Here is a 24,006-nt window from a genome sequence, read left to right as displayed (position 1 = left end):
AAAATATTCTGGAGGTCCCCCATTCAGATCTCCGGGCGGGGACTACTCACGAGGACGTCGTTATCAGAAGAAACAAAACGCATTCTACAGAACAGATCGTGGAATGTCAGATATGTTATTTGGGTGGGTAGGTTAGACAACTGAAAAAGGGAAATGGAATTAGTAAAGGTCAGTGGCAGGAGGAACAAAACCTCTGGCTAGGTGAATACTGGGTTGTAAATACAAAATCAAATAATGGTAATGCAACAGTAGGTTTAATAATGAATAAAAAAATTGGAACACAGATACACTACTACGAACAGCATAGTGAACGCATTATTGTAGACACGACGCCCACACCTATCACAGTAGTACAAGTTTATATGCCAACTAGCTCTGCAGATGAAGAGATTGTAGAAACGAATAATGCGATTAAAAAAAAAATTATTCAGACAGTTAAGGGAGACGAAAACTTAACAGTCATGGGGGGACTGAAATTCAACTGTAGGAAAAGAAAGAGAAGGAAAAGTAGAAGGTGTATGTGGAGTTGGAATAAAGAATGAAAGAGGAAGCTGCATGGTAGAATTTGGCACGGAGCATAATTCAATCATAGCTAACACTTGGTTCAAGAATCATGAAAGAAGGTTGTATATATATATATGGAAGAGGCCTAAAAACACTGGAAGGTTTCATATAGAATACATAATGGTAAGACAGAGATTTAGGAACCTGGTTCTAAATTGTAAGACATTTCCAGGGGCAGAGGTGGACACTGACCACAATCTATTGGTTATGAACTATAGATTAAAACTGAAGAAACTGCAAAAAGGTGGGAATTTAATGACATGGGACATAGATAAACTGAAAGAACCAGAGGTTGTAGTGAGTTTCAGAGAGCATTACGGAACGGTTGACCAAGAACAGAGGAAAGAAATACGGTAGAAGAAGAATGGGTAGCTTTGAGAGATGAAACAGTGAAGGCAGCAGAGGATCAAGTAGATAAAAAGATGAGGGCTAGTAGAAATCCTTGGGTAGCAGAAGAGACACTGAATGTAACTGATGAAAGAAGAAAACATAAAATGCAATAAATGAAGGAGGCGAAATGAAATACAAACGTCTCAAAAATAAGATCAACAGGAAGTGCAAAGTGGCTAAGCATGGACGGCTCGAGAACAAATTTAAGGATGTAGAAGCATATGTCACTAGGGGTAAGATAGATACTGCCTACAGGAAAATTACAGAGACCTTTGGAGAAAACAGAACCACTTGTATGAATATTAAGAGCTCAGATGGAAAACCAGTCCGAAGCAAAGAAGGGAAAGCAGAAAGGTGGAAGGAGTATATAGAAGGTCTGTACAAGGGCGATGTTCTGGAGGATAATATTATGGAAATGAAAGAGGATGTAGAGGAAGATGAGAAGGGAGATATAATACTGCGAGAAAAATTTGACAAAGCACTGAAAGACTTAAATTGAAACAAGGCCCCGGGGTAGACAACATTCTGTTAGAGCTACTGATAGCCTTAGGAGAGCCAGCCCTGGCAAAACTCTACCATCTGTTGAGCAAGATGTATGAGACAGGCGAAATACCCTCAGACTTCAAGAAGAATAACAATAATTCAAATCCCAAAGAAAGCAGTTGTTGACATGTGTGAAGATTACTGAACTATCAGTTTAACATGTCATGGTTGCAAAATACCAACACGAATTCTTTACAAATGAATGGAAAAACTGGCAGAAGCCGACCTCGGGGAAGATCAGTTTTGATTCCATAGAAATGTTGGAACATGCAAGACAATACTGATGCTATGACTTTGCTTAGAAAATAGGTTAAGGAAAGGCAGACCTATGTTTCTAGCATTTGTAGACTTAGGAAAAGCTTTTGTCAATGTTCACAGGAATACTCTCCCTCAAATTCTGAAGGTGGCAGGTGTAAAATACAGAGTGTGAAAGGCTATTTACAACTTGTACAGAAATCAGACTGCAGTTATAAGAGTCGAGGGGCACGAAAGGGAAGCAGTGATTGAGAAGGGAGTGAGACAGGTTTGTGGCCTATTGCCAGTGTTATTCAATCTGTATATTGAGCAAGCAGTAAGACAACCAAAAGAAATATTTGGAGTAGGAATTAAAATCCATGGAGAAGAAACAAAAACTGAGTTTGCTAATGACATTGTACTTCTGTCAGAAACAGCAAAGGACGTGGAAGAGCAGTTGAATGGAATGGACATGTCTTGAAAGGATGATATAAGATGAACATCAACAAAAGCAAAATGAGGATAATGGAAGGTAGTCAAATTAAATCAGGTGATGCCAAGGGAATTAGATTAGAAAATGAGACACTTAAAGTAGTAAATCAGTTTTGCTATTTCGGGAGCAAAATAACTGATGTTGGCCGAAGTAGAGAGGATACGGCTATGGCAAGGAAAGCATTTCTGAAGAAGAGAAACTTGTTATCATCGAGTATAGATTTAAGTGTCAGGAAGTCTTTTCTGAAAGTATTTGTATAGAGTGTAGCCATGTATGGAAGTGAAACATGGACGATAAACAGTGTAGACAAGAAGAGCATAAAAGCTTTCGAAATGTGGTGCTACAGACGATTGCTGAAGATTAGATGGGTACTGAATAAAATTGGGGAGAAAAGGAATTTGTAGTACATCTTGACTAGAAGAAGGGATCGGTTGGTGGGACACATTCTGAGTCATCAAGGAATCACCAATTTAGTATTGGAAGGAAGTATGGAGGGTAAAAATCGTTGAGGGAGATCAAGAGATGATTACACTAAGCAGATTCAGAAGGATATAGGTTGCAGTAGTTATTTGGAGATGAAGATGCTTGCACAGGATAGAGTAGCATGGAGAGCTGCATCAGATGTACTTCTTTCATAGAACAGTTGACATGAAAAGATTATTTCTCAGTGGAAGGTTTTAGTTTAACATGTTCACCAATATCAAAACCAAATCTGATCCACTGCTTCTTTAAATTGATACTCAGCACGTATTATCTAAAATGCTGCAACTCAATAAACAAAGAATCGTAGAGCCAATTGCACATGATATAAACATATAACAAGAAAGTGTCAGGAATAAGACAAAAGATGCAGAAGAAAATCACTAGAATAACTGGAAAAGTAAACACAAGACTTTTGAAAAATGATACACAGCACTAAAAACTAACAGGATGAGAACAATATATTATACTCTGTGACCTCTTCCCATTTCTCTGTTTACTGGAACCATACACTACTTGAATGTGATTCTCTATTACAAGTAATAGCTTATCCAAAACATCACGTCAAGTACAAATAAAATAATGATTATGCTTTTGTTAATTTGTCACTGCATATTTTCACATTCATGTAGTGGCAACAGGGCTCACACATATATAAGAATAAAGTTCAAAAAGTGAAAAAATAATAATAATTTTTAATTTATCTTGTTTCTTATATCTGTCTTACAAGGAAGTTATATTTTCTAAAAAATACCACCTCTCACTCATAAATCTGTTTTTATTTATTTCCTAGAGTTTGCTAACTTCCTCACATGTTTTCATGCATACTCCTCTGCACTGCTGTATTCCTTTTCATGGTGAACAATTCACCTTATTTTCCATCAATACCACTGTTAATCACTAAGCCTTTATTGAAAGATACATTTTTCCTTTTATTGTTTGTTTTACAGGATTAATACGTTTAAGAATTTGTGTCATGATATTGACCAACTGATCTGATGTTAAACCAGTCTTTTTGGACTTAAATTTCTGTAACAGCTCTGTTGTCGTCATTGGTTTCCTCATCAAATATCGCCTTACTGCATCTTCTGTAATACCAGAATCGTTACTGCCCAAAGACAATGTAGGAACTGAGGCAGACGCAAAATTGTCCAACCGAGCCTTCTTATTCATCATTTGCTCAATAGCTATTGTTGACTTCCGTTTATTGCTCTCTGGTCCTGTCGCATCTTTAGTGGGTGTTACGGACCGTGAACTGGCAGCACTACTTGGCTCCTTTTGAGATTTGTTAGTGCTATGCTTTTTCTTGTTGTCAGTCTCAGAGTCAGAACTATCGGAACTCATGTCAGATGATGAATCATTAACAATTCCATCATCCTTCTTTTTCTTTTCATGTTTCTTCTTTTTACTTTTCTTTTCCTTGTCTTCTTTAGTACCTCCTGCACCTTCAGCCTTCTGTTTATCTTCTCCTTCACTGTCTTTGCCTTCTTCTTTTTCTTTATCTTCTTCATCTTCATCTTCTTCTCCAGATGAAAGGAGTTTTCTAAGTGCATCTTCTTCGGCCACACCTTTCAGTTCTTTACTTGCTTTTGCTTCATGATCAGAAACACTGTCTGATGAATCTGATATATAATCAACTTCCCTGCCTTCTTCATCACCATCATCACTTTCCTCAAATGCTTCATCTAGAGGATCTTTCTTTTTCTTTTTCTTTGGATCTTCTTTCTTTTTCTTTTTCTCTTTTTCTTCCTCATCTGATTCTTTTTCTTCGCCACTTTCAGACCCTTTCTCATCATCAGAATCTATCCAGTCATCCATTTCTGATATTTTAAGTTCACCTTTCTTTCCCTTTGTTTTAGATTTTGATTTCCCTGCTTCTTCTCCTTCCTCAGTTTCTGCTTCTTCATCTCCTCTCAGACGCTTTCTTAACATCAACGAAAAGTAATTCACTTGTTTGTTACGCCTGCTAAATTCTAGTTCAGCTTCTTCTGCTGACAAGGCCTTGTACCGCTGTGTGGGTTGAAAATTATACCATTCTTGAATTGGGAATGCTTCAATTACACCATCCTGACCATGAGTAAAGACATAATACGAAGCATTCTCTGCAACACCACCTTCACGGGTCCCTCTAAACTTTTTGCCAGTTTTACCACCAATCTTCAGAATCCACGGCTGATCTTCAGGACGGTATTTCTTAGTATTTATTCCATATTTTCTCCGCCGAGCTTCTTCTCTCGCATCTCGTCCAAATTCACTGCCAGCACCAAATTTTGGTTGTTCTTCGTCTAGCCCTCTATATTCTTTCATGTTGTTCTCTCTCTCCATTTTGACCTGTGACCATTTTGTGAAATCTACATTCACTGACGAGTTAAATCTCATCACTTTGAAATTCTTTTTAACATTCTTAGGAACACGTATGGAATATTCTTGAATGGTTGCTCCAGGTGAAGACATCTTTGTTACTTATGCTGTCTTGTTCCTTCTTCTATTTTCAATCTGAAACAGCAAGTAAACAAAATTCAGTCCCTACATGCATTTCACAAAAAAGAATAACTTAATCCATAAAGTAATGATTCAAGGGTGAATCAAATGAAAACCTTAAATATTTTTTAAATATTATTTATTGTGCAGAAGTGGTACAAAGCTGTATAACTTTCGGTAAGTTAAACATGCAGCACTACTGATACACATAAATACAAAGAATACACTACCCAGCTTTCGAAACTTATGGTTACTTTCTCAGTGAGGAGAGAGGGATATGTTGGGAAAAGTTGAAAAGGAAGAGCAGATCACTCAGACATGTTCTTTGCCTACCCTCACTCTGAATGCATGTTGGTTTCAGTGACTGCCCACCCTTTCCAGTGTTCCCCAACATATCACACTCTCCTCCCCAACAAGGGAGCAGCTAGTTCCAAAAGACAAGTAGTGTGTCCCTTTAACTTTTATATTTGTCTGTCAGAAGTACTATACATTTCACCTCCTACAGGTAACGGTTGGGCAGCAATTCTGTCTCATATTTGTTTTTGTGACTGAATTTTTCTTTGATATGATAATATTTACAACAGCCACTCTAAAGGGAGTGTTGTAATGTTAATATTTCTAGAATTAGATAACAAAGATTTATGGATTGGTACTTTTGAAGCACTTTAACACACTTGCTTTGTGTGAATGACAAATAAGAGACTGTATATCTTACCAGTATTAGTTTTAGTTACATGCATACAGCCAAGACTTCAAAATTCACCTTGTGTGTTATCATTCTCAAGTTATTTGACTCTAAAGACACTGTTAACCTAAACAAAACTAATAAAAAATAAAGTTTGAGCTCATAAAATAAATGGGAGGATTTATCCATCAAAATTTTGTGAGAGTTGTGTTCATTTACGCAACGTGAACTGATGCATTTATTCCCACAGGTTGTTGTTTTTTCAATATCATGGAATTTAGCATTAACAAAACATTTAAGTGACCAAATGAAACACCATCCATTATGCAGAGATAAGTTTTTAATTTGTGTTGTCCACACTGAAAGATGTACATTCACATAGTCTAATTGATTTGTCTATGTCATTAAATATTAATTTTGGTCTGAATGGTGAAATGGTTTTAAGATTTCACAACAAATGTCACTGGGTACACTTGCTACTAGTCAATATTCATTACACATTCTGCATTTCTTCAAACTGACACTGAATTCATACTTTCATACTGACTTTGTGATGGTGCAGTGTGTGCATTGTGTTCACAGAGACCATTTTTTCCTAGGGGGGAGAGGTGGGGTTATGGGAGAGATATACCCTCACCACTCTGTTTCCAATGCTGCATTGTGTTGGTTATCTGCATACAGGACACCTTCATCACGACAGATACAGAGATTAATGACCACAAGGTGGTTTTAGCTAGATTGTACACAGTAACATGTAAACCCACCAAAAATAAATGCAAAATACATCTATATAAAGAAGCAGATTGAATTCACTTGACACATTACTACGAGAAAGTCTTCACTCCTTACAATCTGACTATGTAAGTGCAGACGAGATGTGGCTTAAATTCAAAGAAATAGTATCAATGGCAGCTGAGAGACATATACCACATACATGAATAAGACATGGTATTGATCACCCATGGTACACTAAACAGATCAGAACACTATTGCATAAGCAACAAAAAAGCATGCCAAAAAGCATGCCAAATTTACAAGAATGCAAAATCCCCAGGATTGACAAAGTTTTACAGAAGCTCAAAATTTAGCATGAACGTCACGGTGAAATACTTTTAATAGTTCCCACAAAGAAATTCTGTCTCAAAATATAGGCAGAAAACTTTAAGAGATTCTGGTCATATGTAAAGTGCGCCAGTGGCACAACACAATCAATACCTTCCCTGTGCGGTAACGATGGTGATGTTATCAATGACAGTACCACTAAAGTAGAGTCACTAAAAACCTGGTTTTCTGAAATTCCTTCACAAAAGAAGATGATGTAGATATTCCAGAACATGAATCACGCACAGCTGCCAACATGAGTAACTTGGACATAGACATTCTCGGTGTTGTGAAACAGATTAAAACACTTAAGAAAGGCAAGGCTTCTGGTCCTGATTGTATACCAGTCAGGTTCCTTTCAGACTATGCTGATACAATCGCTCCATATTTAACAATCATATACAATGGCTCACTCATAGAAAGATCGGTACCCAAAGACTGGAAAGTTTACAAGTCACATCGATACCCAAGAAACAAAATAGGAATGACCTGTTGAACTACAGACCCATATCAGTAACATTGTTGGTATGCAGTAGGGTTTTGGAACATATACTGTATTCGAACATTATGAAGTACTTCGAAGAAAACAATTTACTGACACACGGTCGGCACAGATTCAGACAATATCGTTCTTGTCAAACACAACTAACATATGAGTGCTATTGACAGGTGATGTCAAATTGATTCCAGATTTTTGGATTTCCAGAAGACTTGTGACAATGTTCCTCACAAGTGACTTCTAATTAAATTACATGGCTATAGAGTGTCATCTCAGTTGTGTGACTGGATACGTGACTTCCTGTCGAAAAGGTCACAGTTCATAATAACTGATGGAAAGTCATCGAGTAAAACAGAAGTAATATCACGTGTTCCCCAAGGAAGTTTACAGGCCCTACATTGCTCCCGATCAACATAAATGATTTAGGGGACAATGTGAGCTGCCATATTAGATTGTTTGCATATAGGCTGTCACTTCTTGTCATGTAAAATCATCAGATGACAAAAATTAATTGCAAAATAATTTAGACAAGATATCTGTAAGGTGCAAAAAGTAGGAATTGACTCTAAATCATGAAAAGTGTGAAGTCATCCACATGAGCACTAAAAAGAATCCACTAAATTTCAGTTACATGATAAAGCACACAAATCTGAAGCCTGTAAACTCAACTAAATACTTAGGGATTACAATTATGAATAACTTAAACTGGAACAATCACATAGATAATGCTGTGAGGAAAGCAAACCAAAGTGTTATTGGCAGAATACTTAGAAAATTTAACAGGTCTACTAAAGACTATCTTACACCACACTTGTACATAACTTTCTAGAGTATTGCGGTGCAGTGTGGGATCTGCATCACGTAGGATTGACAGAGGACATCGGAAAAGTTGAAAGAAGAGCAGCTTGTTTTTTATTATCGCGAAATAAGGGACAGAGTGCCACAGATATGATACAAAAATTGGGGTGGCAGTCATTACAACAGACGCTTTTTTTCATTTCTCATGAAATTTCACTCACTCACCAACTTTCTCCACATAGTGTGAAAATATTTTGTAGGCACCCACCTACATCGGAAGAAATGTTCATGATAATAAAATATGAGAAATCAGAGCTCACACAGAAAGATTTAAGTGTTCATTTTCCCCACACACCATTCAAGGGTGGAACAGTAGAGAAGCAGCTTAAAGATGGTTCGATAAACCCTCTGCCAGGCACATAATTGTAAATTGCAGAGTAATCATATAGATGTAGATGTTCACAGTAATAAATGCAGTCTGTTAGGATCACCAGTTTTTACATTCTTGTAAAAATTTTCATGTTATTATTTTGCAACCATGACTTATTACACTGACACTTCGGTAATATTCACACCTGTCAGCATCTGCTTTCTTTGGAATTGGAATTAATACATTATTCTTGAAGTCTGAGGGTATTCTGGCTGTTTCATACATCTTGCACACCAGATGGAAGAATTTTGTCATGGTTGCCTGTACCAAGGCTATCAGTAGTTCTGACAGTATGTCATTTACTCTGGGGGCCTTGTTTCAACTTAGGTCCTTAAGCACTCTGTCATATTCTTCTCGCAGTATCACATCTCCCATCTCATCTTCATCTACGCCCTTCTACATTTCTGTAATATTTCCTTGAAGTTCATCTCCCTTGTACAGATCCTCTATATACTCCTTCCATCTTCCAGCTTTCCCTTCTTTGCTTCGGATTGGTTTTCTGTCTTAGCTTTTGATATTTGTACAGCTTTTTCTCTTTTCTTCAAAGTCCTCTTTAATTTTCCTGCGGGTGGTATCTATATTTCCCCTAATGCAAATCCTTACATTTGTCCTAAAGCCATTCCTGGTTAGCCATTGTACACTTGTCATCAGTCTCATTTCTTACATGTATGAATTCGCTTTCACCTGCTGCATTTTTATATTTCCTCCTTTCGTCAGTTACATACAATATCTCGTATTTTACACCAGGATTTCTACTAGGCCTTGTCTTTTTAGTTATTTGATTCTCTGCTGCCTCCACTACTTGATCTCTCAAAGCTATCCATTTGTCTCCTTCTTTGTTCCTTACCCCTGTTCTATTCAACCATTGCCTAATGCTTCCTCTGAACCTCTCAATAACCCCTTGTTCTTTCAACTTATCCAGGTCCCATCATCTTAATTTTCTACCTTTTTACAGTTTCTTCAGTTTTGGTCTACAGTTCATAACCAATAAATTGAGACCAGAATCCATGTCTGCTCCTGGAAATGACGTACAACAATTCAAAATCTTATTCTGAAATGTTTATTATCAAAAACATTTTAGTGGTAGTTACCTCCAGTAGGCAGGTGGTGCCAGTGTTAAGAATCTGTAATTTGTTTTCCCATAAGGATTCTCTTATATTCCACATTGATGCAGCCCCAAGCCCAAGACAGGTAATCAGAATGGAGAGGGAAATTTCTTGACACCTATAATGTGAGAGTAATCAACTGAAATCATACCAGCTGAGAACTCACAGAGAGCTTTCAGTCCGAGGCAACAGGGAGGCAATGGGAGCTTGAACCTTTCCTGGAAGCATCTCATCTAAGAAGCAGTTCCCAGTATCAAGCTAAGTGGGATTGTCGAGAATAATGTTGTGTTCTATTTGAGAGGAATAACATGTGGAGCACAAGCGGACACCGTCAAGATTTCTGCATTAGCTTTGCATTTTCTACAGTATGCAAGCCCTGTACAGCACAGATTTCATCATATCAAAGTACTGCCAATAAGACATGCTGCATCTTTACAGCCTGCCTGCAGCTCACCCTTATGGATAACTTACATTGTCTTGCTGACATTGTTTCTCCTGGATTTTATGAGATTGAGTAATCAGGAAAAGAGAAGACCACAATGGAAACATCTGAAGACAATCATCTTATTTGGTTATCACCAAACATGCTGATGATTAAAGATGATAGAGGGTTTCTTGAAATACCGATTCATGCAGGACATCAACAAAATGTCAATTCATGAAATGGCAAATGGGTGGTGTGTTCACACTAGGTGGAATGTCAACACACCATCATGCCACACTGCCCAATAAAAATGAGACTATAAGTGACCATCAGTCCTACAAAAATGAGTAAGATTCAAAATTAATGCAATAACAAATAGCACTATAATTTGTCAGTGGATATAGCAAAATTATGAATAGATATTCTTCATAAAGGTAATGTAGCAAATTCTATGTCAGCCCCGTTAAAGGAGAAGATACAAATGTACAAACGTATCAAGAAAATCTATTTTTCACTTTTGATGAAACTTTCAGTTTCACTGTTGAAGCAGTGATGATAAAGAAGTTTTTTTTTAAGAATGTATTTATGTTCAGGTTAATAAACACAGTTTTGGTACACCTCTTCTTTGTCCAGGTATTGTAAAAGCCATATGCTGTTACAATTTCAGATATTGGGTCTTCCTGAGAAAATCCTCAGAGGAAAATTATCAAGTTCTCATGCAACCTTTGGAATGTGATACAAAAAAGGGCAAGCAATAAATGAAAGATTAATAAGGCACAAAACCTAGTACTACAATATGGGTAATTGTTATGAGACAAGGTCAGTTTCAGATGTTAACTGGCAATACCACTATCCCATAGACATCAAAACTCTCTTCCGCAGAATCCTTGATGTTGACATCCCTTGCCGTTCTCTGGTGGTCAGTTTATAAATGAAACGTATTTCTCTTTATTTAGTGCATCTGGATGATGACATGATGGCCCCACATCAGAAAAATGAGTTTTATCAACCTAACAAGTGTTGACATCATTCTGAGGAAAAAATATATATATATATTGCAACTGACAGGGAACTAAGAACATCGATATTTAAACAATGGAAAATCCAGAATGCAATAACAACAATATGAATTAGGATATAGGGTGTCCAGTGAAGGAGTCTGTGATTTTGAAATTAAACATCTCAAAAACTAAGGTCAATAGGCAAGTGCAACAAATGGTATTCTTATTGTGAAAGCTGTAACAATTTTACACAGAAGTTTCAAAATAGTTTAAAAAGTTGCTAACAGCTGGTGCTGTATGCTGTGCAGCTCATACAGTATCAGCAAGCATAATTAAATTCGTCCTCTGCAAGCAGTCATTGCAATCACATCACAATCTCTTCCAAATGTCCACCATTCGCAGCATGGAGGCGGCACTAACAAACAATGAAATTTGCCACACAGAGAGTAGTTACGCCCCCCCCCACTCCCCCCAAAAAAAACAATAGTCACAGGGAGTCAGATAGGGCAAATATCGGGGCCAATCCATTACTGCATCAGTTACTTTGCAATAATCCAATGTAAAGAGTCTTTTCCCAAAGTATTTATCAAGAAAATGAAATACCTGTTTGGTATGATTGTGGTCTGATCCCACCTTGCATGAACAACTTGGTGCCTGGCCAATCCTCCAACGCTAGCTGTGTGGCGATGAATTGTTCTGGAAGTGCAACATAATGTTCAATGATGTTCATTTCTTGCATGAAAAAGGGCCAACAATGCATCTGCTCCATCCTGCAGCCCAAACAGTAGCTTTATGGAAATACAGTGGTTTGACTTCATATAAATGGTGATTATTGGAAGCCCAAAATCCCAGTTTTGTTTTTTCACAACTCCATTCAGTTGGTACTGAGGTTTGTCCATGAACCAGATGCAGCCAATATCAAATCCTTCATAACCAATCATTGTGAGAATCTGGTTCACAAAGTCTGCCCTCTGTCACACAGCTTGTACAGGTATGACAGGTATGGTCTGGTGGCTTTGGGTTTTGAGTGGAAAATGTGTAAACTCTTTCTCAGTACATTTTGCATGCCAGAGTGCTTCACATCAGTCTCTGCTACAATTCTTCAGACAAATTTCCTTGGGTATTGCTCAATAATTCCAGAAACAGTGGCAACATTTTCAGGAGTAACTACAATCTGCTCGGGGCTGGTACACCCTGCTAGATCATCAGCAACGCTGTCTGTCAGTCAGAATTTGGCAAGTAGCTTGAAATTGGTTTTCACATCTGGACCTTTTGGAACATTAAATCGTGTCTGAAAACTGTGCTTTGTTGCTGTAGGACTGTGTTCTAACCTGTGGTATTCCAACATTTCAAAAAAAAACATGTTGTTCAATGGAATAAGTGATTTCAACTTCTTCCTTCAGTATGCTAAATTCCTTTCAAGTTTCAACAGTGGAAGTGATTGCTCTCAGCTGCATCACATTTTTACAGATACATTGCGATTACATTGCCAACTGTTAGCAGCTTCTTAAACTATTTCAAAACTTCTGTATAAAATTCCTCGAGCTTTCACAACAAACATAACCACATCGCCCTCATCTACTGATCTTAGTTTTCAAGATATTTAAATTTGAAATCTTGAACTCCTTTGCTGGACACCCTGCATATTGCGCTCACCATACAAATGAGGCACTGTGTGGCTGGCAGGCATGTTGCATGTTTAAAAAACATTTAAAAGTAGTCTATGCTATCAGACAAAGTCCTTCAGATTATGAAAAACATGTACATATTCATGCACGCACAACTCAACACACACATTTCCACTGTCATCTCCAAGCATTGAAGCTAAACTGCAGTCAGGCTGCATGTATTTTATAAGCCAAAGTCCACAACAATACAATAGTACATCAGGAACACAACACTGGTCAAGGAATACAATTAGAAAAGCTCAGAATGCTTGACAGCAACACAACATGCTCTCTATTGCGTGGGAGGTCTATTTTCAGTTAATTCCATCCCTGAAGAAGAGCAATGCAGCAGTCTGAAAGACTCCTTGGTGGCCTCCAGCACATCTCCACATTGATTTTCACACATGCTCTCTGAGATTCAGATCTGGATATCTCGGATATTGACATATTCATCTGTGAGAAATTCAGCCACCAGTTAGGTTTAATGAATAGGGAGTCTGCATCAACTGCACAAGAGAACAGACCACTGTAGTTGCAGTATCTCAGGGCATTAACATTACTCCCGTAACTACTAACTAAGATGTGAAGCTTCATAATATGCCTTCATACATCAGAGCCCCATTCCCACTAAACTAGTTTCTTTCCACTATACCTACGTTATTGTACTGATTACCATTTCCCCACGAGACACATGTTTGATACAAAGTGTTCTGTAAACCACAATGAGAAAAATCATTCATGGTTAAACCTCACTGCTGGTGACTCCACAATAAAAATGCCTGCCTCTGCCTTGCCTTAACCACAATATACATTGTAAGATGTCTGCCATGAATACCAATCTCTCTAAGGTAAATACTATTTGGAAAACTATTAAACAAGAAAGAAACAAAACCAGTCATTCACATGAAACTGAGTTCTCTGGAAAATAGGTCCAGCATAAATGGCGATACTTTCAAGTCAATGGCCACCAAATTCAATATCACTTACTCACAGCAACTGCGATCACTACACCCATTGATAAACAATCAAACACAGGAGTGTTACATTTACTCATGCAGATGCTGCATGCATCACCAACAGACATTAGTTTCAAGTACAACACCTAAGGAGATTATACAGTTCAACCACATCACTAAAAAGTAATAATTCTGCTTGCTATGATAGTGTTTCTACCAAAATATTAAAATCTTACATTATAATCAATCGATGACTCTGGAGGCATTACCTGACTCTTTCAAATATGCTGTAGCAACAGCTATCTACAAATTTGGAGGCAGACAAGCTGCCTCTAATTATATGTCTTTGTCATTTCTTCCAGTCACTCCAAAAGTGTTTGACAAAGTGGCCTCTAATAGAATGCAGACTCATTTAAATGAGCGGAACTTGTTAACCACCTCTAATTTCAATATAAAATTTTCCACACCAAAATCAATAAAAGATCTCACAAAAGAAGAGCCATCACAGATAAATATAAAATATAACCCTGCTGGTCTGTTCTTTAACCTTGCAAAGCCTTTGATTGTGTGGATCACAGGATTGTACTTAGCAAATTAAAGTGTTATAGCATTAATAGAATCCCTCTTGTAGCAACAGAACCTTACTTCCATAACAGAAAGCAGAGGGACTCATTAAGAGACTAAATCTTGTTTATCAGGTTATCTTCCATTCAGAAGGCTGTTGCACTCAGTGACTGTTATATTGACTTGTAAATAATAGATTTCAGCTATCAGTTGTCCTTTATAAATTTTATTGACAGATCTAGATTCAGCTAAAAACTAGCCATTCTCAACACACTATCATTTTTGATCAATGCATGCCTGTCGGTCAGGCTTCATCCACTGTGGATGAAACCCGACCAACAGGCATTACATACATTGATCAAAAATGATAGTGCATTGAGAATGGCTAGTTTCTTGCTGAAATCTAGATCTGCCAAGCCAATAAAATTTAAAAAGGACGACTGATAGCTGAAATCTATTATTTACAAATCTTGTTTATATTTCGTCGTCCAATGTAAATATAAATAAGGTGAAAATGGGACTGTGACAAAAATGACTACGGCAGTAGACATTACTTCTCATTGTCATGATTCTAAAACCTGCATGGGAACCACGAGGTCTATGAGTGCAAGTAAATGAATTAATAATCTATGAGAAGAAATAGATGTATGTGTGTCACATACAGGAGTTTGGGTCAGTCCAGGGAGTGTGCCCGATCAGCCTAAGAGCTAAGGTGACTGCTTGTGATAAGCACAAAATCCGTGTTCAAATCCCAGTCTGGCACAAATTTTCACGTGCCACTTTGTGTAGTACATCTGTACCTTTACAGTTACATTGAATTTCTGGGATAAATTTCATGACTAGCTCAGGCATTAAAATAGCATCAGAATGGGGGAGCATCCATGCGGAGTGCCATGAGGATTGGTATGGGCCCAGTCTTGCTTTTAACCTACAGAGACAATCTTCCAATATCTTTAAAGGGCAGATCAAAAACTATAACACTTGCTGATGACACAAGCAAGTGTCCAAATCCAACCCTAGCAGAGACAGATCAAATGACAGTTGAACAGCCCTAAATGTGGTTCCACAACACAGGAATAACCTTTAATTTTAGCAGAGAGTAGATATAAATGGTCATACAATGAATGAAACATAGTGAGCAAAATTGATTCAGCTCTAGTTGGATAACAAGTTAAAAAGGAGGTTGAGCTGGAACAATGTGATATTCCAATACACCTAGAAATGACACTCGATAGATCTCTCACATTCAAGAATCATTTAACGAACACCAAGTTGACAATTTCCACCAGAAATAATTGCCTTAGATAACTGGATGGTTCACAGTGGGGTAGTCAACCCAAAACAATTTGTGTTTTTGCACTGACATTATTGATTCTGCTGCCGAATACACTTCTTTTGTTTAGTACAACTCAGGTCACATCAAACATGTGGATGTACCCCTCAATGGCAAAGGCAGACTTATAAAAGTCTGTTTAAAATATACACCACATGACTAACACTTGGCAAGCTCCAGCTTATGTTCAAAGAGAAATAATTTCAAACAAGGTACAACAGAAAATAGAGCAGGATATAACTTATCCATTAATTGGGCATGAAAGGTATGTGCTCAGACTGAAATCCGGGAGGAGCTTCTCAGAACATCAGACATATTCACAACCACCGATGAATTAACCAGGTTACAACTGTGGAAAGAAATGGACCCCATTCTCCTTCAATAGAAAGAAGTATATGAAATTCCAACTTCCAGTTATTACAAGGGATAACATACACCGAAGTCCTTGAACAGATTGAGATCTGAAGTGAGTAGACCCAAGGTTAATATGGCAAGATAGGGCTATGACAAAGAAGACAGTGTCAGTGCAGCTGTGGAGAAAATCACACAGTTAATCGTATCTGCTTCAGTGTTGTCTGTGTCCAACTACTTCATTTGCAGTTCTCGAAGAATGCGCTAGAAGTAGCCAAGCTTTGGTCAAATTTTATACACTGTAATGTTCATTAATTATGTGAATTTGTCTCTTTCTGGCATCATGATGATGAAAATAATAATTATAATAATAATAATACCTAATCAAGAACCTCAGTTAAGCAAGTTATGCCCATAGAAGCATCTCTTGTTGTCATCTTAAGACAAGAGTGTTCATTTTCTTTGCATATTTTCACTCCTTGTCGGATTATGGAATTATCTTCTGGGTAATGCTCTTAAAATAAATAGTGTTTATTCAGCAGAAGTAAGCAATAAGAATATTGTTTAAAGTTTATAAGCATACATCTTTCAGAACCCTTTTTAAGGATCTTTGAATTGTTACATTCACTCCCCAACAAATTTACCCCTTAATGACTTTTGTTGCTGATAATAAAGATCTGTTTCAACTGAACTGTGACATACACTCTTCCTTTGAAAAATACCACTGTAATAAAGTAAATACTAAGCTACTAATATCAGTTAAACAGCACTTGTCTAGTAAAATCGTCCATTGGTTCTATAGGTTCATCGGCCATCTCGTTAAGATGGCCGGGAGGAGGAGCTTCCTCCGCCGGTGGACGGCCAGATGTTCGGCTACCAGCGGCGCGGCCAGGCGAAACGGATGACGGCCTGAGGCGGCAACCGCTGGGTGGTGCAGGAGAAGAAATGCGCCGCGGCGGAGAAGGAGATCTGTGCTTCCTATGAGCCTTCTTGGAAGGTCGTTTAGTGGAAGTACTGGTCGACGGCTGGGAGTTCGAGGTACGTAGGAAGTCTGCACAGGACGGTTCCTTCTTGAAAGCCCATGCATCTAACTTCTGGGTCTTCGTCTTAGCAGAAGCTGATGAAGGTGCTTGTGTCTGAGGGGTGACGGTAGGAAGAGGAGACATCGACCGCGCGATCTTAGCACTGGCTGAACGGATGACCGTGGTGCTGAAGGTCAGATCGCATGTCTGTGTCGCCACCTCCCTGGTAGTCCGAGGAGAGGCGAGGACAGTACAGTATTTTCCCACTGGGAGCAGCGTGGGCTTCCTACTAGCAAATAGCTTGCGAGCAGCCGAGGTGGACACTTTCTCTTTGACCCGAATTTCTTGGATACAGCATTCTTCCTTGTAGATGAGACAGTCACGGGAGGACACTGCATGGTCACCCTGACAGTTCACACAACGAGGAGACGGAGGTGGACAGTCACCCTCATGGGCATCCCTGCCACACGTGACACATTTAGCCGCATTGGAACAAGACTGGCGAGTGTGATTAAAACGCTGACACTGGTAGCAGCGCGTAGTGTCGGGACATAGGGGCGAACAGAAATAACCTCGTAGCCCGCTTTGATACGCGACGGCAGCTGAACACTATCAAAGGTCAAGAAAAGTGTCCGGGTCGGAACAAGGTCATTGTTGACCTTTTTCATGACCCTATGGACAACCATCACGCCCTGCTCAGCAAGGAAAGACTGAATCTCCTCGTCAGTCAATCCGTCGAGTGATCGAGTATATACCACACCACGAGATGAATTCAAAGTGCGGTGAGTCTCCACCCGGACAGGGAACGTGTACAGGAGTGTGACCCGAAGCAGTTTTTGTGCCTGAAAGGCGCTCTCAGTTTCTAGTAACAAGGTACCATTACGCAACCTGGTACACGACTTGACAGATCCGGCTATGGCATCTACGCCCTTCTGTATAACGAAAGGGTTGACAGAGGAAAAATCCTTGCCGTCCTCAGATCGAGAAACTACGAGGAACCGTGGGGCAGGCGGTAGTACTTTTGTCACTGGTGGCTGGTCAAGTTTCCGTTTATGGGCAGAAGTCGAGAGAGAAGAAGAGAAATCCATTGCGGAGGAATCACCCATGATTGCCAGCGTCTCCGATGGCGCGCTTCTTCCTTGTGGGGACCCTCTCAGAGGGCACTCCCGCCTTAGGTGGATGTTTACACCTCAGGTCACACCTCCCGAGAAACAGACGGAGGGACCAATCGGCATGGTCAGAAGGTATCAGCTCAGGCAATCACCCCTCCCTGGGCCTGGCCTTTACCAGGGGGTACGTGCGTGCCCTTCTTGTCTACCCAGGACGGGGAATTACGCGTTACCCCGTCACCGGCTATGCATGCGAACGCGTGGGTCGGCCTTCAGGCACACACAAGGAGGAAGGAAGAAGAGGAAAAAGAAGAGAGAGAGGGAGAGAGAGGATAGACTGTCTCAAACGCCGATGCGGAGACCAAAGAGGGCAAGGAGAAGAAGGCAAGGAGAAGAAGGCAAGGGAAAGAGAAAGGAAGACAGTGAGATGGAGAAGAACAAAGTAAGGAACCAACCAAAGGAAGGAAGAAACAAGAAGAAGTGAAAAACCAAAATGACCACAAATATAGGTCGTGGAACCGTCCGTCTCCGGACGCAGGCGCTAACTACCCCCTTGAGGGGGAGGGACTCCTTTTAGTCGCCTCTTACGACAGGCAGGAATACCTCAGGCCTATTCTAATCCCTGGACCCGCAGGGGGAGAAGATAAGTGGGTAGACCACATAACTAATGAGGAGGTACTGAATAGAATTGGGGAGGAGTTTGTGGCACAACTTGACAAGAAGGCGTCCAAAGATCAACCTCCAGCTTGGTTTTGAATGTCTGGTTTGTTGCTAACAGCCTCAAATCTGGTGGAAGGTTACTGAAAATATATATTACAGAATGCTGGACTTCCTTTTAAACAAAATTGTTGGTTCACAACACAAATACTGTTTCTAATTTTTGCAATCAATGGATGCTGTTGCTGTTTTCATTAAACAAGCTTGTGTTGCCAACCACAAACCTCATAATCGAGCCAATGTACTGAGATATCAAGGCAAGAATCCCCAGTTCACAATAAAGAAATTTGCATGAGCTTCAAAAATTAACACCTCATATGGCACAGATCATTTGCTTTTTGGTTAATAGTAATCTTCCTGACTGAGCTCAATTGTCCACAATTCTATCTCACAGAAAATCAAAGAATGAAAGCAAACAACATAAGCTTCAATGGCTCACCCGGCTAGCCATGTGGTCTAATATGCTGCTTCCCGAGCGGGAAGGCGTGCTGGTTGCCGGCGTGAATCCGCCCGGCCAATTAGCGTCGAGGTCTGGTGTGCCAGCCAGCCTGTGGATAGTTTTTAAGATGGTTTTCCATCTACCTCAGTGAATGCAGGCTGGTTCCCCTTATTTTGCCTCAGTTACACTGTGTCGGCGATTGCTGAGCAAACACCGTTTTCACAAACGCGTGCACCATAATCATTCTACCGCGCAAACATTTTAGGTTACACTCATCTGGTATGTTCCCTGGAGGGGCCAAAATGCACAATAACCCAGGGTTCGGTGTGGGGCGGCAGTGGTGTGGGTGGATTGCTGTGGGGTTGTGAACCACTGAGGGCTACAGTGGGATGAAGCCTCTCCGTCATTTCTACGTCCCCGGTTAAATACAGACATACAAGCTTCAATGAATAACTAGTGCTGAAAGTGAACAGTGCAACTGCAGTTGAAGGAGCCAAAGATCTGTTTTCTGCATGAGCTAACCATCTACCCAAATCTCAAATGTATGGTGTCTTCTACTTCACTATTCATTGTAGCATGGTGGAAGAGCCAGACATGAGCATCATCAGACTTATGGGTATCACTCAGGTAGAACAGCTAAGGCAGGGTGCGCAAACCATCATTATTCTTATCGATACTGTGTGGTCAGACTCTTTAACTTCAGGGGCTACTAAAATGCCTCAGTTTCTTTGCTATTCATCCTCTATCTGTTCTATTTAAGTAAACATTATGTAAGAAATTCTGTTATGGAGCCAGGTTTAATTTAATTTACTCACAACATACAAGCAATTACTGTAATGCTAACTTAAAACTGGAGTTCAGTAAACTGACAAATTAGCCTAACCGTTTTGTTTATTTCCCTACTTAGGCCCCACTATATGCCATATTGTTTGGATTTCACTCTAAAATTTGTGTATGCTTCTTGAAAATGTATAGTCAGACTCTAATATAAATCACATCATAGCATTTTTAGCAGAGCTAGTTCAAACCATTTTTTGCATTAAGTCATACAATGTTTTACAGGAAATTTATATGATCTGCATTATCCACAATATACGACTTTTATCAAGGTGTTTGTGTGCTCTGTATCTTACTGAAAAGTAACTTTAACAAAATTTAATAAAAACATAAATGAATGTATTACTTTCATCACCCGTGCAGAGTCCACATGCACCTGTTGCCATCACTGTTCCTTTAACAGTGAATATACAAGTATGCTCTTTACTGGAAGTAGGTCACTTACAAAACTTCTCTAATCAACAAGCCCGGTTCATGAAGTTATGCTCTTCAAAGCTTTTCCCATTGTGTTGGCCTAAAGACAAGAGTAGTGACTTATTCTGCATACTTTCAGTGCCCATTGGCTTTTAGATTTATCATCTGGGGCAATGCACCTAAAGTAAATAACGTGTTTGTTCAGCAGAACCAAGCTGTAAGACTGTTGTTTAAAGTACATAATTGTAGGTTACATCCATCAGAAATCCTCTTAAGAATCTTTGCATTATTACACTCACTTCAAGTGGTTCAAATGGCTCTAAGCACTATGGGACTTAACATCTGAGGTCATCAGTCCCCTAGACTTAGAACTACTTAAACCTAACTAACCTAAGGACATCACACACATCCATGCCCAAGGCAGGATTCGAACCTGTGACCGGAGTAGCAGTGCAGTTCCAGACTGAAGTGCCTAGAACCACTCGGTCACAATGGCCGGCACACTCACTTTCACTATATTTACTCCTTAATGGTTTTTGAATATTGTTGATTACGAAAATCAGTTTCAACTAAACTGTCACATCTCACAATATAGAACATAGCAATAATTGACATGTAGACTTTGCCTACTTTTCAAGTGTTTAGGATGGTGTTACATACTCTTGTAGTAAGATATTCCACAAGCTCCTGTCTACTATCCTGTCTTCCCCTAAGCAAGAAATGTGGATTCCAAACCAACTCTAAAGAAAATTAAAATAATACCTCATTAGCTACATTTTCAAGAAAAGAACTCTTAGTGTATTCGTCTCTTGGTCTCCCTCTGCAATTTTTACCCTCCATGCTGCCCTCCAATACTAAATTGGTGATCCCTTGATGCCTCAGAATATGCCCTACCAACCAATCCCTTCTTCTTGTCAAGTAGTGCCACAAATTTCTCTTCTCTCCAATTCTATTCAATACCTCCTCATTAGTTATGTTCAGCATTCTTCTGTAGCACCACATTTGGAAAGCTTCTATTCTCTTCTTGTCCAAACTATTTATCATCCATGTTTCACTTACATACATGGCTACACTCCATACAAATACTTTCAGAAACGACTTCTTGACACTTAAATCTATACTCAATGTTACCAAATTTCTCTTCTTCAGAAATGCTTTCCTTGCCATTGCCAGTCTACATTTTATATCCACTCTTCTTCGACCAACATCAGTTATTTGCTCCCCAAATAGCAATACTCATTTACTACTTTAAGCGTCTCATTTCCTAATCTAATTCCCTCAGCATCACCCGATTTAATTTGCCTACATTCCATTATTCTCGTTTTGCTTTTGTTGATGTTCATCTTATATCCTCCTTTCAAGACCATGTCCATTCCATTCAGCTGCTCTTCCAGGTCCTTTGCTGTCTCTGACAGAATTACAATGTCATCGGCGAACCTCAAAGTTCTTATTTCTTCTCCATGGATTTTAATTCCTACTCCAAATTTTTCTTTTGTTTCCTTTACTGCTTGCTTGAATAACATCAGGGAGAGGCTACAACCCTGTGTCACTCCCTTCCCAACCATTGCTTCCCTTTCATGTCCCTCGAATCATATAACTGCCATCTGGTTTCTGTACAAATTGTAAATAGCCCTTCGCTCCCTGTATTTTACCACTGCCACCTTCAGAATTTGAAAGAGAGTATTCCAGTCAACATTGTCAAAAGCTTTCTCTAAGTCTACAAATGCTAGAAACGTACATTTGCCTTTGCTTCATCTATTTTCTAAGATAAGTTGTAGGGTCAGTATTGCCTCACGTGTTCCAACATTTCTACGGAATCCAAACTGATCTTCCCCGAGGACGGCTACTAGCAGTTTTTCCATTCATCTGTAAAGAATTCGTGTTAGCATTTTGTAGCAGTGGCTTATTAAACTGATAGTTCGGTAATTTTCACATCTGTCAACACCTGCTTTCTTTGGGATTGGAATTATTATATTCTTCTTGAAGTCTGAGGGTATTTTGCCAGTCTCATACATCTTGCTCACCAGATGGTAGAGTTTTGTCAGGACTGGCTCTCCCAAGGCTGTCAGTAGTTCTAACGGAATGTTGTCTACTCCAGGGACCTTGTTCCGACTTATGTCTTTCAGTGCTGTTTCAAACTCTTCACGCAGTATATCATCTCCCATTTCATCTTCATCTACATTCTCTTCCATTTCTATAATATTGTCCTTAAGAACATCGCCCTTGTATAGACCCTCTATATACTCCCTCCCCCTTTCTGCTTTCCCTTCTTTTCTTAGAACTGGTTTTCCATCTGAGCTCTTGATATTCATGGAAGTGGTTCTCTTTTCTCCAAAGGTCTCTTTAATTTTCCAGTAGGCAGTATCTCTTACCCCTAGTGAGATGAGCCTCTACATTCTTACATTTGTCCTCTAGCCATCCCTGCTTATTAAGCTAGTATTGGCACATCAACATCAGCTATAGGTAGTAAAACTAAGGGTGCAGAAGCTTTTAGCAGCATTCAAATTGTCAAATGCGCAGGCTTAATTTAGTTGTTGCTGACTAAACCACTGTATTAATTCGATCAGTGATGAAGATGAGTTTCCTGCTCCTTCGGGGGTAGTGAAAATGGAAACTATGTTGGCTCATGAAGAGGCCAAGCCACTCGAGCATGACAAACTGACCCGCAATTTACACCAGATTGACTATATATGCCAAACAGGGGGAAGGGTTCATAAACATACCACGATTAATGATACACAATGTAGGCTGCACTAAGAATTACGAAATCTAAACTATACAAAAGAAATAAGTATAAATAACGATGACATATCTGGCGTTCTACTGTTTCCCGTACCTACCACTATCTCGAGATTTGCACACATTGTAACATTCTTAGCTGTATTCCTGTATTTTTTTGCTGTTTCTTACCTCAAAATTCTTATTTAGTAAGAGCAAGTTGTGTAATATTTCACACTACACATGCATCCAAATACAGTTGTACCACAACACAAATTAATAACTCTAAACACTCATGTCCTCTCCTTGACAGACAACCTTAAAGTTCTTTAGTATTTGATAGTTGATGTTTCACGACACTCATAAACATCTGATTTGGTTGACTTCACATACTTTCGTCACAGATTTTAACACATCGCTATCGCCTATCGACATTTAGACATGTAGTCGATACAGGAAGGATCACACGATTTGAATGACAAGGTATCGGATATCGATGGTAACTAATATAGTCGATATTTGAAAGCGACCACAATTTAGGTATCTATTCATCCACAGATTAATTTACGGCCCGCCCACAACCAACGATCCGTTTGCTCAAATATCCTCGCACATCACATACGCGCAGATGCATAGTTGGGTGTGAAAAG

At 39.3% G+C, this 24,006-nt stretch overlaps 1 protein-coding gene across 2 annotated transcripts; it reads right to left on the bottom strand.

Annotated features, from left to right (window-relative positions):
• Positions 1–3,381: 3,381 nt before the first annotated feature.
• On the bottom strand, positions 3,382–23,795 carry LOC126190773 (general transcription factor IIF subunit 1). Of its 2 annotated transcripts, XM_049931307.1 has the most exons (3): positions 23,549–23,795; positions 14,122–14,242; positions 3,382–5,200 (listed from the first exon to the last, which is right to left on the bottom strand). In XM_049931307.1, exon 3 carries the CDS (start codon positions 5,156–5,158, stop codon positions 3,605–3,607), a length of 1,554 nt encoding a protein of 517 aa, XP_049787264.1. In that variant the 5' UTR covers positions 5,159–5,200; positions 14,122–14,242; positions 23,549–23,795; the 3' UTR covers positions 3,382–3,604. The 2 variants fall into 2 exon arrangements, with proteins under 2 accessions (XP_049787264.1, XP_049787262.1); XM_049931305.1 differs by lacking the exon at positions 14,122–14,242 and having other exon boundaries at positions 23,549–23,794.
• Positions 23,796–24,006: the final 211 nt, after the last annotated feature.

Source organism: Schistocerca cancellata, chromosome 6 (genome assembly GCF_023864275.1).
Source record: "Schistocerca cancellata isolate TAMUIC-IGC-003103 chromosome 6, iqSchCanc2.1, whole genome shotgun sequence".
NCBI classification, from domain to species: Eukaryota; Metazoa; Arthropoda; class Insecta; order Orthoptera; family Acrididae; genus Schistocerca; species Schistocerca cancellata.
This window is presented reverse-complemented; position numbering and strand designations above follow the sequence as displayed.